Below are 12,982 nucleotides of genomic sequence, written 5' to 3'. Positions count from 1 at the left end.
TTGTGACTTTTTTTCTCATAATTTTATGACTTCATTCCCTCTGCAACGATATTCTCAGAATATTACGACTTTATTCTTGTAATTTTATTACTTCATTCTTGTTGCGTCTTTATTCTCAGAATATTACTTTATTCGCATAATTTTTATGACTTGATTCTCGTAATTGTACGACTATCCTTGTGACTTTTTTTCTCGTAATTTTATGACTTCATTCTCTTTGCAACGATATTCTCAGAATATTACGACTTTATTCACATAATTTTGACTTTATTCTCGTAATTTTACGACTAGTCGCATAATTTTATGACTATTATTGATGCGACTTTATTCTCAGAATATTACGACTTTATCCTCATAATTTTACGACTATTCTTGTAATTTTAGGACTATCCTTGTGACTTTTTTTCTCATAATTTTATGACTTCATTCTCTCTGCAACGATATTCTCAGAATATTACGACTTTATTTAAATAATTTTGACTTTATTCTTGTAATTTTACAACTAGTCTCATAATTTTATGACAATTATTCATGCGACTTTATTCTCAGAATATTACGACTTTATTCGCATAATTTTTACGACTTGATTCTCGTAATTTTACGACTATTCTTGTAATTTTAGGACTATCCTTGTGACTTTTTTCTCATAATTTTATGACTTCATTCTCTCTGCAACGATATTCTCAGAATATTACGACTTTATTCTTGTAATTTTATTACTTCATTCTTGTTGCGTCTTTATTCTCAGAATATTACTTTATTCGCATAATTTTTATGACTTGATTCTCGTAATTGTACGACTATCCTTGTGACTTTTTTTCTCGTAATTTTATGACTTCATTCTCTTTGCAACGATATTCTCAGAATATTACGACTTTATTCACATAATTTTGACTTTATTCTCGTAATTTTACGACTAGTCGCATAATTTTATGACTATTATTGATGCGACTTTATTCTCAGAATATTACGACTTTATCCTCATAATTTTACGACTATTCTTGTAATTTAAGGACTATCCTTGTGACTTTTTTCTCATAATTTTATGACTTCATTCTCTCTGCAACGTTATTCTCAGAATATTACGACTTTATTTAAATAATTTTGACTTTATTCTTGTAATTTTACGACTAGTCTCATAATTTTATGACAATTATTCATGCGACTTTATTCTCAGAATATTACGACTTTATTCGCATAATTTTTACGACTTGATTCTCGTAATTTTACGACTATTCTTGTAATTTTAGGACTATCCTTGTGACTTTTTTTCTCGTAATTTCATGACTTCATTCTCTTTGCAATGATATTCTCAGAATATTACAACTTTATTTACATAATTTTATGACTTTATTCTCGTAATTTTACGACTAGTCTCATAATTTTATGACTATTATTGATGCGACTTTATTCTCAGAATATTACGACTTTATTCGCATAATTTTTACGACTTGATTCTTGTAATTTTACGACTATTCTGTAATTTTAGGACTATCCTTGTGACTTTTTTTCTCGTAATTTTATGACTTCATTCTCTTTGCAATGATATTCTCAGAATATTATGACTGTTCACATAATTTTGACTTTATTCTCGTAATTTTACGACTAGTCTCATAATTTTATGACTATTATTGATGCGACTTTATTCTCAGTATATTACGACTTTATTTGCATAATTTTTAAGACTTGATTCTCGTAATTTTACGACTATTCTTGTAATTTAAGGACTATCCTTGTGACTTTTTTCTCATAATTTTATGACTTTATTCTCTTTGCAATGATATTCTCAGAATATTCCGACTTTATTTACATAATTTTTACGACTTTATCCTCATAATTTTACGACTATTCTCATAATTTAAGAACTTTATTCTTGAAATACAAGAAAAAAATCTCTAGCCTGGCCCTTAGACTACGTCGTAAAACTTGAATCTACTTAGATCTATTTTGTCATTTTTTAAACAAACTTATACAAACTTAACTTATACAAACTTTGACTTTATTCTCGTAATTTAATGACTATTTTCATAATTTTATGACTATTATTGTTGTGACTTTTTTTCTCGTAATTTTATGTCTTCATTCTCATTGCGACTTTTTTGTCAGAATATTACAACTTTATTTACATAATCTTTATGACTATTCTCATAATTTTATGACTATTAATGTGGTGACTTTTTTCTCGTAGTTTTATGACTTCATTCTCATTGCAACTTTATTGTCAGAATATTACGACTATTTACATACAGGTGCTGGTCATAAATTTAGAATATCATGAAAAAGTAGATTGATTTCAGTAATTCCATTTAAAAAGTGAAACTTGTATATTATATTCATACATTACATACAAACTCATATATTTCAGATGTTTATTTTGTTTAATTTTGATGTTTACAAATGACAACAAATGAAAATCTCAAATTCATCATATCAGAAAATTAGAATATTACTGAAGACCAATAAAAACAAAGGATTTATAGAAATGTTGGCCAACTGAAAAGTATGAACATGAAAAGTATGAGCATGTACAGCACTCAGTATTTAGTTGGGCCTCCTTTGGCCTGTATTACTGCAGCAATGCGGCGTGGCATGGAGTCGATCAGTCTGTGGCACTGCTCAGGTGTTATGATAGCCCAGGTTGCTCTAATAGTGGCTTTTAGCTCTTCTGAATTGTTGGGTCTAAGGTATTGCATCTTCTTCTTCACAATACCCCATAGATTTTCTATGGGGTTAAGGTCAGGAGAGTTTGCTGGCCAATTAAGAACAGGGATACCATGGTCCTTCAACCAGGTACTGGTAGCTTTGGCACTGTGTGCAGGTGCCAAGTCCTGTTGGAAAATGAAATCTGCATCTCCAAAAAGTTGGTCAGCTGCAGGAAGCATGAAGTGCTCTAAAACTTCCTGGTATGTGGCTGCGTTGACCCTGGACCTCAGAAAACACAATGGACCAACACCAGCAGATGACATGGCACCCCAAACCATCACTGACTGTGGAAACTTTACACTGGACTTCAAGCAACGTGGATGAAGTGCCTCTCTTCTTTTCCTCCAGACTCTGGGACCTTGATTTCCAAAGGAAATGCAAAATTTACTTTCATCAGAGAACATGACTTTGGACCACTCACCAGCAGTCCAGTCCTGTTTCTCTTTAGCCCAGGCAAGACGCTTCTGACGCTGTCTGTGGTTCAAGAGTGGCTTGACACAAGGAATGCGACAGCAGAAACCCATGTCTTTCATACGTCTGTGTGTGGTGGTTCTTGAAGCACTCACTCCAGCTGCAGTCCACTCTTTGTGAATCTCCCCCACATTTTTGAAGGGGTTTTGTTTCACAATCCTCTCCAGGGTGCGGTTATCTCTCTTGCTTGTACACTTTTTTCGACCACATCTTTTCCTTCCCTTCGCCTCTCTATTAATGTGCTTGGACACTGAGCTCTGTGAACAGCCAGCCTCTTTAGCGATGACCTTTTGTGTCTTGCCCTCCTTGTGCAAGGTGTCGATGGTCGTCTTTTGGACAACTGTCAAGTCAGCAGTCTTCCCCATGATTGTGTAGCCTATAGAACTAGACTGAAAGACCATTTAAAGGCTTTTGCAGGTGGTTTGAGTTAATTAGCTGATTAGAGTGTGGCACCAGGGGCCATCAATTTTGAACCTTTTCACAATATTCTAATTTTCTGATATGATGAATTTGAGATTTTCATTTGTTGTCATTTGTAATCATCAAAATTAAACAAAATAAACATCTGAAATATATGAGTTTGTATGTAATGTATGAATATAATATACAAGTTTCACTTTTTAAATGGAATTACTGAAATCAATCTACTTTTTCATGATATTCTAATTTTATGACCAGCACCTGTAATTTTTACGACTTTATTCTCGTAATTTTAGGACTTTATTCTTGAAATAGAAAAAAAAAAATCTCTAGCCTGGCCCTAAGACTACGTCGTAAAAGTTGTATCTACTTAGACTTAGATTTATTTTTTCATTTTGTATACCAACTTAAATTAAAATTTACAATCTATTTACAGACGGAGATATAATCAAAGTTTCCCAAGGCTGGGAGGGTAGCAGACTGAGGGTATATTCATCCATGGTCAAAAACCCAAAGCAAGGCTTACTGCAGGAAAACTGCATCTAGATGATGTTTTCTATTAAAACATCACAAACCAACATGTGGAATTTCATTTCAAGTGGACTTAAGGTGGATTAGGTGTCAAAGAATGTGAGGAAAATCACTACATTCTAAACGGGATGAATAGAAATAAAATCTTTTTTTTCTGGTATTATTCTACTTAATTAAAATACAAGTCTTTTTTTCTTTTCCTCCTTTCTGCCAGTTAGTTAGGTCGGTTCTGTGTGTGTTCAGACTGTCTTACTTCTGCTGATATTCCTTTATCAGCCGCTTGGCTTTGCTGTATTTGCGTTCCAGGGTCTGATACTGGGCCTGCGTCTCCTTCAGGTGCTCATCCACAGCCTGGCACAGGCTCTGAGCCTCCATCCAGTAGCCTTCCAGCTTCTCCATCCGCTCCTTGTTCTCCTGCAGGGTCTGCTCCAGCTGAGCTTTGTCCATACGCCAGCGCTGCTTGTCCTGCTCAGCATGGTGCAGCTGCATTTTAACAGAACAACCAGACTTTATCATTAGAAATGCTGCTTTTGTAGTTTGTTTTCTGTTGATTGTAAAATGATCAGCTTCAGACTCACCTTTCTCTTCAGCTGCTGGATCTCTGCTTGGGTCACAGCATGCTTTATCTGGAGCTTTACCAAACAAATGAAGAGAATTGCTCATAGTGGTGTTGCTGCCGGGTAGCAGAGCGGAGCTGCGGTTACAGATGAAATTCATTTCTCACCTCTTTATACTTGTGGGCCAGTTTCTCAGGGTCCGTCTCCAAAGGCGACATGTCCTCGTTCTCGGCCAAGTCGAACACCTCGATGGCGCTGGGATACGGCGGGCTGGACTCCTCCTCCTCATCCTCTTCCTCATCTGTGCCATAGTCGCCACCCTGGAGGCGCGGAGAGATCAGACACGTAGAAGCTGAAAATGCTCTGATTATTTAAGGCATCTAAGCCGGTTTTGGTACCAGATCTGCTTGTGTCCTGCTTCATGCCAGTGACGTTACGCTACATGATTGGCTGAACGTTGCCACATGGTGTAAAACATAGTGGTTGCCCAGACAACGATAATAACATCACGCAAAAAGAGATTTGATCCTTAAGAAACGGGTGCAGTACAGTTTGTCCGAGTGGAGTTAACATATTGACGTCATAAGAAGGGGCGGGGCCCCGAGCAGATCAGGTTCCTACACCTGTGTTCTGTCAGTTGAGCATACCCCGTCAGACCAGCATACCCATAATCAATACCAGTTTATCCCTTTAGTTTATATATATTTATTCTATCTCTTTAGTTTTGTGCAAAAATTGGGAAGTTTGAGCCTAACATTAAAAGTATAAGTTCAAATGTTTTTTCCTTTTATTTCTCCCAGTGTTCTATCAGATGAGCATCTGACATCAGACCAGCGTATCTATAGTAAATACACATGCACAAGACAACAGATTTGGGTTTTTCCCTTTAGTTTTGTACAAAAAATTAACTTTAAACTACCTCAACGGGTGTGTATCCCTTTAGTCATTTACAACAAAAAGATCTAATTACTTTTTGGTGTTTTTTGTATGGCGATCTGACTTTAAAAAGATTTTTTTGTATATGACTAAAGGGATACACGACCGTTGAGGTTTTATAAAGTCTATTATTTCATATTGCACATGCGTATTGAATATGGGTATGCCGCCAGCAGGACCCCCACCCAGCGGGCCCGCCCACCCCTCGATAAAACAGACATGCCAATCCCCTGAAAGAAGAAAAAAAAATATGGGTATGCTGGTCTGACGACATGTGCTCATCCTACAGAACACCGGGAGCAATAAAAGGAAAAAAACATTTTTACTTTTAATGTTAGGATCAAATCTCCCATGTATTGACCCTAAATCACCACTAGATGGAGCTCAACTCCAACACCCCTTCATCTGACCATCATTGTCTCAGAATCAGAAATACTTTAATAATCCCAGAGGGAAATTACTTTTGTTACACGCTCCAGTCACAGTTTTATATAATATATACACACATCCAACAATACAATATAATAAAGATAAAAAACTAAGAATAAAAAGAGATAAAATATATACACATATAGCTCTTCTATATATATATATATATATATATATGTACATATATCTATGCATATGTAAAAACTAAATCCAAATAAAGTGAAAATCCAAGTAAAGTGATAAATCCAAGTAAAGTGATGCGTGGCGTGCAAAAATAGTGCATAAATGTCAATTACAGGGGGTGGGGGGGCTTAAAACAAGAGTTTTAAGAGTTTTCCTGTTAGGTCCCCCCAGGACCTAACAGGAAACCAAACATCATTTAAAAATTAAGTACAGATGACTTATTAATTTAAAAAAAGAGAATATTTAAAACCTAATTTTAGAAAACGGCTTTTTAACCCAAAATAATCTGAGTCATCCCTGATTTGGCTTCCTTTCTAAGCTGCAGCATCATAGATTGCTTTAATGGTAAACCTCCTAATCCCAACCCTAACCAAAGGAACAGTTTTGTTTCTGGACAGCCTGTAACCGTCAGGTTTCCCTCTAAAGCAATTTAGTGGTGCTGATATGTTGATGACATTTTATCCTGTATGCATTAGCAGGGATTTGGGATCTTGCAACTGCAGGGAAATTGGAACAGAGATGGACACATATCCAATTAAAACAGCCTATTTTATCAAAGTAGTTAATGGCCAATTTTCCCAACCGTTTAAGACTTTAAGTAAAGTTTGACTTCACACTGGAATAACAATCTAGAAATAAGTAAAAATGCCTAAATTAAGTGTATTTACCCTTAATTTAAGCAGGTTAAACTGATGGTTTGCCAATGGAATGAGTATTTTTACTCTTAAAATAAGATAATTAGATAATATGCACTTGAAATAAGACAATGCAATAGTATTTTCTTATGTTAAATGTAAATTGTCTTGTTCCATTGGCAAAATGTCTCTTTTACCTCCTCAATCCAAGAACAAATGCACTTATTTTAAGAAAAAAATTACTTATCTAGATTTCGATTAATTTCAGTGCAGACCAAAGAGTAGAAACAGTTCTGGGTGATGGACCCAACCTCTTGCTCGTCCGTGTATTGGTTGTAGCGCTGCTCCATCATTTCCCTCTGCCAGCGCTCCTGCTCCAGGGTCTGCTGGATGAGCTGGGCCACTTCGCTCTGCTCGCCCGGCTTCTCTCGCCCAATCACAAACCTGTTGGATCAGTACCCCTTTAGAAGATCAAAGACTGGCTTCTTGGAGCCAAAATACAAACAGATCCAATACAAAACGGTCCCTGATGTCCACAATGATATGAAACTGCTCTTAAGTTTTATTTTTAATAACAATCAGAATCAGATCTGTCTTAATTTGCTTTATTTCCTTATATGGACAACTTTCTTACTGTTTCAGCCATCAAACCCTCAACTCTGCCTCTGTTTTATCTCATTGAACTGATCGTCCGAGAGGAAATAAGATGCTGGACAGAAGTTCACAAATGGCTGTCAAATTAAAGGCGGCGTTGGATTGAACTGTCGCAAAGCGCCAGATGGCCTCTGAGCCAGCCTCTGTCGTCTTTTCATTTTCTGCAGCGTTTACGAGTAATTAAATGTTCACCAACGCGCTTCCTGTCCCGCTCCATTTGTCTTCCTCGCAGCTTTTTTTTTTTGGAACAGGTCAGAGCCACTGCAGCGGATCCATAATGCATAAGCTGATCTGCAGAGGTCTCTGATCTCCATACACTAACAGTTATCCCAGCAGCCCCGACCAAAGAAACTTCCTGAATTATGGATGACGAAACAACAAAAGGTGCCTCAGACAAACTGAGTAAAAAGCTGCAAACAGCATCCTGCTGTTTTAAACCAACACTTCAGGTCCAGACTGTATTTTCTGCAGCTTTAGTTTTGGAACTAAAAAAACACTCTTTACACGGAGAAGGTTATAATCAAGACTAAATCTACAGTCTGGTTAAATGAAACGGCAGGATGTGGGAGAAGTCATTCCTGCTTGTAAGACGGGCTGCGGCCGCATATAAGGAAAAAACATGTCAACAGAGGACAGTAATATAAAGCTGAAAAATAAAGGTTATCCTGAAGAGCTAAAAACCACCAAACGGCATCCTCCCAGTGATAAATGTTGACTTTAGAGCCTTAAAGCAGACGACTGCCGTCTGGATGTTAAACATACAGCAAAGTTAGGAAAAAGGTCTCTTACTTGACGGTTCCTGAGGTGTTCCTGAGTACAGAGGCGGCAAAGCTTTGGGTGACTCCCACCAAGCTGGTCCCGTCCACCTCCACAATCAGATCGTTCACCTGGATCCTGCAGACATCCAACAGGTGAACGGCCAAAGGTTACAAGGTCGACTGCCTGATTAACCAACCAGATCTAAGCCGACGAGTCAGCCGGACAATATTTTGGGCCAATATTAGTGTCGATACGTTCAGCAGCCATGCTTTTGTTGTTTAAGTTTTCTTGAATTTCTTTCTGTTTTATTTAAGACTTTTGAAACATTAGTTATCATTTTATTTTAATTATGAAAATGAAAGAAAAAAGTGGCTCCAAAAAATCTGGTCGACGGGAATCTGGTCTCATTAGATCGATGTGAAAAAAATCTGATGATTGAAATTAGTCCTGATTTTGTCGACTACCTGTTCAGTCATCATATCCGACGTTCATAACATGCTGAATATGATGGTTTTTTTAAGTTTAAAGGAATAGTACACCCAAAACATGATTAGCCTTCATTTTCTACTCACCCCCATGCTGAACAACACTCTGGAGTACTTTTTTGATATCTCTAATGCATCTGGAGATCTGGGAGGCTTCTTGCTGTCTGCTGACATTCAAATAATGGAGGTCTATGGCGCCCGAGGCAGAAAGGTCCATAAAAGTCCACAAAAAACGTGTCAATATTCCTCCATACTGCTCGTCCAATGTATTCCAAGTGTCCTGAGTGGGTAGCATCCAGAATTTATTCGAAACGAAGTAATTTAGAATGTTTTTAGAGCATAAACAGTAGTGTATAGGATTTCCTGAAAGCGCGTTCACGACGCTACGGAAACCGCGGCAGACCAAACCAGATGAAAGTGCGCATTCAGCTCGGCAAAGAACTCATGCTCTTCCTCAACACTGAAGTCCTCAGACATTTTTCTTTCGTTGTTTCTTTCTTTGCACAGGTAAACAGCACATTTCTTCTTCTACGCTTGCATTATCGGCAGAGCAGACGCTGAATGCGCACTTTCATCTGGTTTGGTCTGCCGGCTTCCGTAGCGTCGGGATCGCGCAGGTGCGCGCTTTCAGGAAATCCTATACACTACTGTTTATGCTCTAAAAACATTCTATATGACTTTGTTTCGAGTAAATTCTGGATGCTACCCACTCAGGACACTTGGAATACATTGGACGAGCAGTATGGAGGAATATTGACACGTTTTTTGTGGACTTTTATGGACCTTTCTGTCTCGGGCACCATAGACCATAGATTAGTGTTGCACCGATACCAGTATCGGGCGGGGCCTCGATCCAGCACTAAAATGGGGGTATCGGTATCAATGATTATCGACAAATAGGGCACCGATACCATTTTGAGAGCCAAAAGTTTGTTCAGCTATTGTTACCCATTCCAGGTAGGCAATAAAAAGTTCTTCTGGATTTACCTTTTCCGTCTTTTTCCAAACAGATGGTATCGATATTGTATCGGTATCGGCCAATACTGCTTAGCCAGGTATCGGGTATCGGTATCAGGGCCAAAAAATGGCATCGGCACAACACTAGTTTAAATACATGATTGATGCAGTGTTTTAATTTCCACCATGTTTGAGTTTATTTTATACCTGCAGGATGTTACGCTATTTTAATGCTTTTGTTAATTTTCTATTGCAGCATTAGAGCCCAGATTTGACTATAACTAAGTAGGAAATTTACCTTGCAAACCAATCAAACAGCTAAGCACCTGGATGAAACTATCCATCCATCCATTATCTGACACGCTTGTCCCGAGTGGGGTCGCGAGGGGTTCTGGTGCCTATCTCAGGGTTCGTACACCTTTTCCAAAGTCAAAATCAAGCACTTTTCAAGCACTTTCAAGATCCATTTTAAAACTTTTTCCAGCACCTTACGAAAGGTGTCGCAATTCAGTATTATCAGTCATAGAGTTATCAATGCTGTTTTAAGGTCTGGGCCTGGCAATGAATTAAAACTTTGTTGTTGTTTTTTTGGAACGTTGGCGAGGCGGTACCGTGAGTTTAGCGAGGCGGACGTTTCATTTTCGGGCTCTCCATCATTTTATTTCTCCATTTAATAAACACACGATTCAGTTAGTTAGGTATTTGTTGCGAAAGAAATTGTTACAATTTCAAGCATTTTCAAGCATTTCATCCAAAATATAAGCACTTTTTAAACCTTGAAAACACAACGTCAAAATTCAAGCATTTTCAAGGATTTCCAGCACCCGTACGAACCCTGCTATCTCCAGCTGTCAATGGGCGTGAGGCGGGGTCCACCCTGGACAGGTCGCCAGTCCATCGCAGGGCAACACAGACACACAGGACAAACAACCATTGACGCACACACTCAACAACTAAGGAGAATTTAGAGAAGCCAATTAACCTAACAGTCATGTTTTTGGACTGTGGGAGGAAGCCGGAGTACCCAGAGAGAACACATGCACACTCAGGGAGAACATGCAAACTCCATGCAGAAAGACCCCGGGCCTGAAATCGAACCCCGAACCTTCTTGCTGCAATGCAGCAGTGCTACCGTCTGAGCAGCCCTGGATGAAACTAATTATTCAAAAAAATTTTATTATTGAATCAAATACCTTTGCTCTTAAGAGTAGTAGATAAGAATAAAAATTTAATCACTTAATGGAAAAATAAACTGTTCATCTAACTGTAAAACATTTTTTTATGGATTAAATAAAACAAGTTGTTTATAACATTTGCTGCTGACATTACATTTGCAATACTGTTAGCTAGAGTTATTTCCTTAATTAAAGATGCATCATTTCAACAAATATCTTTTAAAATTGTTTAATTTAGAGAATTTTAATACATGTTTTTAATAGTCGAATCGATAATGTAGAAAATCTGATGATAGACGAAACAAAAAGCAAACTTTTTTGTGGCAGTCCTGGTTTGCTGAAGCATCAACTCTTTACCATAAAACTAAAAATGTTCCAGTCACCTGCCATCCCTGTGTGCTGCTCCTCCTTCTGTCACCGTCTTCACAAAGATCCCCAGTTTCTCCAAGCCCATGTCCGCCCCTGCACCCATCCCAATGATACTGATGCCCAAACCATCTCCATCTGAAACAGAGAGGAACAAAACTATTATTACAGTAGTGCTTAGAACACACAATAGAGTCAAAAAGGTTTTAATTTGGTCTTTTTTCAATAGCAAACGGAGCGAAAGTCGTCCGACTTGTAAAAAGTAGGAAATAAAAAAATGAAACTGCAAAAACTGAAAGAGTTAAATGATGTAGACGGAGCATTAGAGTCCGACAGAATCCTCCACATTATGAAAAAATCCTGGTAGAGATAGATAAAACAATAAAAAATTTATTGCTTAATTCAACAATTAATGATTTCATTATTTTAAATCTAATTTGACTAAAACCAGACTTACTTGGGGTGTTATTTTACAAAAAAGGGCATCAACACGTCCGCAAGAGAATCGATTCTTTTTTTTTTTCCTCCGGTCTATTTTTATCCATTTGCTCCTGGACGTAATTTTGACTCCCGTGCTGCGGTGGCGCTAAACCTATTTTGCCCTCCTTCGAACCAATGAGCTACAGGCTCCGGTGTAGGTACCAGATTGACTCGGGGGCCTGCGCCTTTTGATTACATCATAATATGGCAACTCCGCCCGTCACTATATGGCAACGCCACTCGTAACGATATGGCAATTCCACTCAAACGATCTACATTGCGCCCGCGGTCTCTATTTATTGTCGTTACAAATGCAGACCGCAGGCTCAATGTAGTTTGTTTGAGTGGCGTTGCCATAATGTGACGTCATCGGGAGGCGCAAGGCCCATGGCGAATTCGGTGACGTCATCGGAAGGCGCAGGGACCATGGAGAATTTCTTCGTAAAATTGTCCGTTTACAAACCGCAATCCCGCTTTAGAATAAAACCTACACCCCGCTATAATTACTTTAGTAAGCTGTCCAGACCAATGAAAATGTTTTGCGCAATTGTGCAAACGTTAAAACAATTATGTATTGTGACGTCATCAAAAGGCGCAGGCCCCCGAGTCAATCTGGTACCTACACCGGGCCTCCAGCGGCTGCCAGGGGACTTTAGGGCGGAGCTTATTGGACAGAGAGGAAGGCTTTGTTCTGTCTTTACTCTCAGCTGATATGGAGTAATTTCTGTTCCGTTATTTTAGCAGCAAAGAACACCATTTATAAATGTAAAAAAAGGAAATCCAGAAATGAAACATTGAAAAAAATTTTCATTAAGAAAAAAAAAAGTTTTTCGGAGTAACTTTGCTGTTTTCTCAGGCTTTTTAAATGATCTTCCTCGCTTCCTTCAACCACTACCCTCTTTCCGCTTTCAGTATTTTTTGATGCAAAGCCTTTCAGAATCTAGAACACAGAGGCATTATTATTTTTAAATGAATGAGGTTTTCATAGGCCTAGGTCGAATACAGATTTGCTACTTCTGGTATTTCCTGTTGTTTCTCAAATAAAATGCTCAACGATATTACAGCTTTAATTAATTTATTTCAAATCTGAAACATTGTCTAGCCTGTAAGGTAAAAGAAAAAATTAACCAATTAATCGAATCATATCGTGGTTTATTCTTGAGTATCGAAAATAATTGATTCGTTGGGTCAGGAAATTGATACTGAATCGAATCGCCATGATGGGTGTGATTTACACCATC

At 37.9% G+C, this 12,982-nt stretch overlaps 1 protein-coding gene across 1 annotated transcript in view; it reads right to left on the bottom strand.

The window, feature by feature from the left end:
- ppp1r9bb (protein phosphatase 1, regulatory subunit 9Bb) overlaps positions 1 to 12,982 on the bottom strand; it is a 60,789-nt gene that overhangs the window by 6,242 nt on the left and 41,565 nt on the right. Inside the window, exons 3-8 of the mRNA XM_038296932.1 lie at positions 11,279 to 11,399; positions 8,309 to 8,413; positions 7,177 to 7,309; positions 4,850 to 5,002; positions 4,704 to 4,757; positions 4,379 to 4,608 (exon numbers count right to left, since the gene is read on the bottom strand). Of these exons, the coding sequence (XP_038152860.1) occupies positions 4,379 to 4,608; positions 4,704 to 4,757; positions 4,850 to 5,002; positions 7,177 to 7,309; positions 8,309 to 8,413; positions 11,279 to 11,399 (796 nt within the window). The remainder of the gene's footprint in view (positions 1 to 4,378; positions 4,609 to 4,703; positions 4,758 to 4,849; positions 5,003 to 7,176; positions 7,310 to 8,308; positions 8,414 to 11,278; positions 11,400 to 12,982) is intronic.

This window comes from Cyprinodon tularosa, unplaced genomic scaffold (assembly GCF_016077235.1).
Source record: "Cyprinodon tularosa strain WSP-4 unplaced genomic scaffold, ASM1607723v1 ctg38, whole genome shotgun sequence".
In the NCBI taxonomy this organism is placed as follows: Eukaryota; Metazoa; Chordata; class Actinopteri; order Cyprinodontiformes; family Cyprinodontidae; genus Cyprinodon; species Cyprinodon tularosa.
The sequence above is the reverse complement of the archived record's forward strand: the minus strand, read 5'-3'. Positions and strand labels throughout refer to the sequence as shown.